Below are 4,660 nucleotides of genomic sequence, written 5' to 3'. Positions count from 1 at the left end.
TTCATTTCAACAAATGTACTATCTTATTATTTAGTTTCTCTGTAACTCTGATTAAACACAGCAGGATTTCCTGATCAAAACAGATTTGAATATTGGTGCAGAATATTACTTTTCATCGCATTCCTCTCTCTTCAGCATTCCTCTGGCCAGGCAGAACAGGGGAGCTGACCCACTTTAAAACTTTCACAGATAAACAAGTGGTTTCCCTCTTGTTCAGTCAGAATGTGCTTCGCTGAAGTCCTCTTGCTTCGAGCAGTAAGTTGCACCAGAATAGGGCTATTTGAATCCATGGAACTTGCAAAATAGTTCACTCACCTAGCCCCTACTGACTCAATGGGTCAACTCTAATGTATCTTACTACACCAAACAAGAGGGCTTCATCTCTTGTATGTGTATGAATTCAGGTTCTACCTAGTTCATTGAGAGTGGCCACATTTGAAAATAAAGCGGATAATGCTCCTGTATCTTTAATAACGATGTGAAAGTGAGATTTTTCCAGGTGTAGCTTGTATGCCAAACTACCATCTACAGAAATCTCTCTGTTTGTGTTATTTTGCAGGATATAGGAGCCCTCTCTTGTATTTCAGGTGGTTGCACAAAGTTCACCACATGTTTGTGAATTCAAAATGAACAGTGTGGCCATAGGCATCTCAGAAGGAGTAGGGTTTAACCCTAGATGTACAGGTAAAGCCTAAGGTGTTGTTCTTACTACCAGACTTGAAATTAATCCCATGGAAAATAGTGAGACATCCTTCTGAGTAGACAAAAATAGGGTTTTGCTGTAAATCTGTATTATCCTAAAGGAAATACATGCATTTTAGACTCTGGAGCGCTAAAGGGGAAAAAAAAAATCAGACTGCCTAATTAAGGATTAATAAAACATTCTTTTTAAAAAATAGGTCAAATAAAAATCTCTTTTTCCAGGTGAAGCCCTGACACTTACCAGCTGCTGGCATTGACCTAACACAATCCTTTCATCACCCTCCCATCCAGGAAGGCCATTGATGGGTTTCCATCAATGAGAATTGCTATTGGCTGGCATTTCTGCCGATCACACATCTACTGGCTATATATTACCACCTGGACCTTGATTACTCCTATATGGTTAGTAGGATTTCTGTTGAGTCATCCTCCTGCTCCTAAACTTGATTGGTAGGTGGATAATAAAGATAGTTTCTATTGGCTTGTGTGAGCATCAATCACAGTTTGACCGGCCTCTCAATGGTATATAAATGTTTAGGACTCACACTCTTTTTAAACAGCAGTTGTGTAGTATTTGTTGCCTGTCTTTTTCTTCTTCCTAGGATTCAGGGATGGCTTCTCAGGTTCGCCAGAACTTCCATGCTGACTGTGAGGCTGCTGTGAACCACCTAGTTAACCTGGAGCTACATGCAAGCTATGTCTACTTGTCCATGGTAAGTGTCTGCTTATTATCTGTTGCATCAACAAGAAGTTGTGTCTGTGTTTTCCCCCCAACTTACATGTTTGCCCAGTGCTTTGCTCACTGTATCTGCTGCATTGATTTCTAATTAAATGAGCATGTGTTTTTCTCTGATCCTTGAGCTGTGCAGGTGTTGGAGTTTAAGATCAAATGCTCTTGTTAATACTCTTTTCTTTTTATTCCATAACATCTGGAAGGCTGAGTAAAAAAAAAATGCTATGAGTTGTTGTGAATAACAATGAAGAAAGAACAGTGATAACTTTATTGAGATGGCCATGATTTATTTATTTATTTATTTATTTATTTATTTATTTGATTTATATCCCGCTCATCTGATACATCTGTACCACTCTGAGCGGCTAACAACAATATTAATACAATTATAGAAGCATAAAATAAAAATATCAATTAACAAAGATAACATAAATCATAAATAACAAATAAAGAGGAAAATAACTTAAATTAAATTAAATGCTGGCAGGAGGGAAGGCCTTAACATAAAGCCATGTTTTTAGCTGAGTTTTAAATGTGCCCAGGGAAGGGGCCGCGCGGATCTCAGGAGGGAGATTGTTCCAAAGGTGAGGAGCCACCGCCGAGAAGGCCCGGTTTCGTGTCTTCTCCCTTCGGGCCTCCCTCGGCGTCAGGCTCCTCAGCCTCACCTCCTGGCTCGCGCGGGTGATCCGGGTAGAACTTGGTGGGTGAAGGCGTTCCGCCAGATATCGAGGTCCCAAACCGTTTAGGGCCTTATAAGTGAGCATTAAAACTTTGAAGTCAATACGGAAACGAATGGGCAGCCAGTGCAGTCTAGCCAGGATGGGAGAGATATGATGGTATTTTCTCCCACCAGTGAGAAGTCTGGCTGCTGCATTCTGCACCATCTGAAGTTTCCGTATCAGCCTCAAAGGTAGCCCCACGTAGAGCGCGTTGCAGTGGTCTAATCTTGAGATTACAAGCGCATGCACTAAGGTAGTGAGGGCCCCCGTGTCGAGATAGGGCCGCAGCTTGGCAATCCGCCAAAGATGGAAAAAGGCGGAGCGGACCACCGACGCCACCTGTGTTTCCATGGTAAGCGTCGGGTCCAGGTGTATGCCCAAGCTGCGGACCCCACTCACCGGAGTCAAGGTCGCCCCCCCAAACGAGAGAGAGTCGACCGAGCCACCAACCACGGGGGGCCCCACCCTCAGGACTTCCGTCTTGTCCGGGTTCAGCCTCAGGCCATTCTCCTGCATCCATTCCAGTACGGTCCCCAGGCAGCGCTGGAGGGACAGGACGGCATCACCTGCAGTTGGTAAAAAGGAGATGTAGAGCTGGGTGTCGTCAGCATACTGGTGACACGATGCTCCACACCCCCTGATGATAGAGTTGACAAGCATGTTTTTCCAGGGCTTATTATTTTGGCTGTTTGACACTAACTTGCACCATTAAACTGGCCAGACCATTTACTTTAGTGGTGCTTCTCAGTGTTTTAGTGCAAACATTTGTGAATGCTTTTGTTGCATGAGTATTTGTTGGCGAAACAAGTGTCTCATGTTTGACTGTGGGTTTTTTGTTTTTTTCTAGTCCTACCATTTTGACCGTGATGATGTAGCCTTATCCCATGTGGCCAAATTTCTGAAGGAGCAGTCACACGAAGAGAGGGAGCATGCTGAGAAGTTCCTGAGATACCAGAACAAGCGAGGGGGGCGTGTTGTGCTTCAGGACATCCGGGTGAGCGATGGTGCAAAGTCTTCCACATTCCCATAAGAACTGGACACCAAAGAGACCTGGTGTTGATTGTTTGTGTAGCCACCATACATTGATACATGATTTGCTTCTCCTTTTCCGCACAGAAACCAGAGAAGGATGAGTGGGGCAACACTCTGGATGCCCTGCAGAGCGCCTTAGAGCTGGAGAAGAAGGTCAACCAGGCCCTGCTGGATCTTCACAAGCTGGCCATGGAGAAGGGAGACCCTCATGTGAGTTGGCTTCCATGACAGTAAGAAACTTCAAGCAAATCAACATTGGCTCTGAAGATGGGCAGTGTTTATTAGGAAGTATGTCAGAAAGATCTGTTCCACCTGCAGTGTTTCTCTTTATGTTCTTGCCCTAAGCCTCTTGCATCCCTCAGAGCTTGGGAATCAGTGTGTAAAACACAGACTCGGGATGAAACAGGTTTCTATCTTACAGATTCTAGTAACGCTGAATGGAAGTGGTTCTTGGGGGTTATTTCTTAGTCTTGCCAGCTAAAACTTGTTGGTCTGCAAGAAAATAATGAAGGCCAGCTCAGAGGTGGTAACCAACAGGGGCGTTACGTTCCTTCTCTGTTGGTGAAGCTACCCGCTTGAAAGCTTTGCAGTGCAAATGACTGATGATGTACTTGTGTGTTTTTTTTTAAATCCCTCAGCTGTGTGACTTTCTGGAGTCAGAGTACCTGGAAGAGCAAGTGAAGGCCATTAAACAGCTGGGAGACCACCTCACCAACTTGAGGCACCTGGGCCTGCCTGAGAGTGGCATGGGAGAGTATCTCTTTGACAAGCTCACCTTGGGGGAAAGCAGCTGAACCAACCCTCCCCAGCACCTTGTCTTGTGTACTGAGGAAAACAATAAACAAAATATTGGTGTTCAAAATATTGCCTGGTGTTTGTGATGGATCCCTTCAGGAGTTTTTTTCTGGATTGTTGAAGCCACCTAGCAAGCAAAACAAAAGGATTCACTTAAACTACACTATAGAGTTTCTGCTTATAGATTCAGTAGTGGTTTAATTATCATTCCCTCCTTCTCATCCCATTTATCTTCCATGGGGATGATGGCAATTGTAATCAAGTGTCTGTCAGCATAAGGCTCGGAAAGGCTGGTGTCTGAGGCATAGTCTGAAGCTGTCTTCATAGGTAGACCTCCTCCATATAGTTTAGTTCTATCAGTCATTACCTGGCAGAGCATCGTAACAGTGCCTTGAAGGGATTCCTATGTGAATACAGCTCAGGAGCTACCAAGATTTCCTTTATCTTGGTCTCATACTTGACTGGATTAGCATGCAGAAATTGGACATGGTGGCGCTGCAGGTTAAACCACAGAAGCCTCTGGGCTGCAAGGTCAGAAGACCTGCAGTCGTAAGATCGAATCCACGTGACGGAGTGAGCTCCTGTTGCTTGTCCTAGCTCCTGTCAACCTAGCAGTTCTAAAGCATGTAAATGTGAGTAGATAAACAGGTACCACCACGGGGGGAAGGTAACAGTGTTC

At 44.5% G+C, this 4,660-nt stretch overlaps 1 protein-coding gene across 2 annotated transcripts; it reads left to right on the top strand.

Moving 5' to 3' along the window:
* Positions 1-1,084: 1,084 nt before the first annotated feature.
* Positions 1,085-4,048, top strand: LOC110088683 (ferritin heavy chain A). Of its 2 annotated transcripts, XM_020811140.3 has the most exons (5): positions 1,085-1,152; positions 1,305-1,415; positions 3,002-3,148; positions 3,271-3,396; positions 3,825-4,048. In XM_020811140.3, exons 2-5 carry the CDS (start codon positions 1,314-1,316, stop codon positions 3,978-3,980), a joined length of 531 nt encoding a protein of 176 aa, XP_020666799.3. In that variant the 5' UTR covers positions 1,085-1,152; positions 1,305-1,313; the 3' UTR covers positions 3,981-4,048. The 2 variants fall into 2 exon arrangements, with proteins under 2 accessions (XP_020666799.3, XP_072858422.2); XM_073002321.2 differs by lacking the exon at positions 1,085-1,152 and having other exon boundaries at positions 1,248-1,415.
* The last annotated feature ends 612 nt before the right edge of the window (positions 4,049-4,660 follow it).

Source organism: Pogona vitticeps, chromosome 5 (genome assembly GCF_051106095.1).
Source record: "Pogona vitticeps strain Pit_001003342236 chromosome 5, PviZW2.1, whole genome shotgun sequence".
NCBI classification, from domain to species: domain Eukaryota; kingdom Metazoa; phylum Chordata; class Lepidosauria; order Squamata; family Agamidae; genus Pogona; species Pogona vitticeps.
Note: the sequence above shows the minus strand (reverse complement) of the source record. Positions and strands in the feature narration are given on the sequence as shown.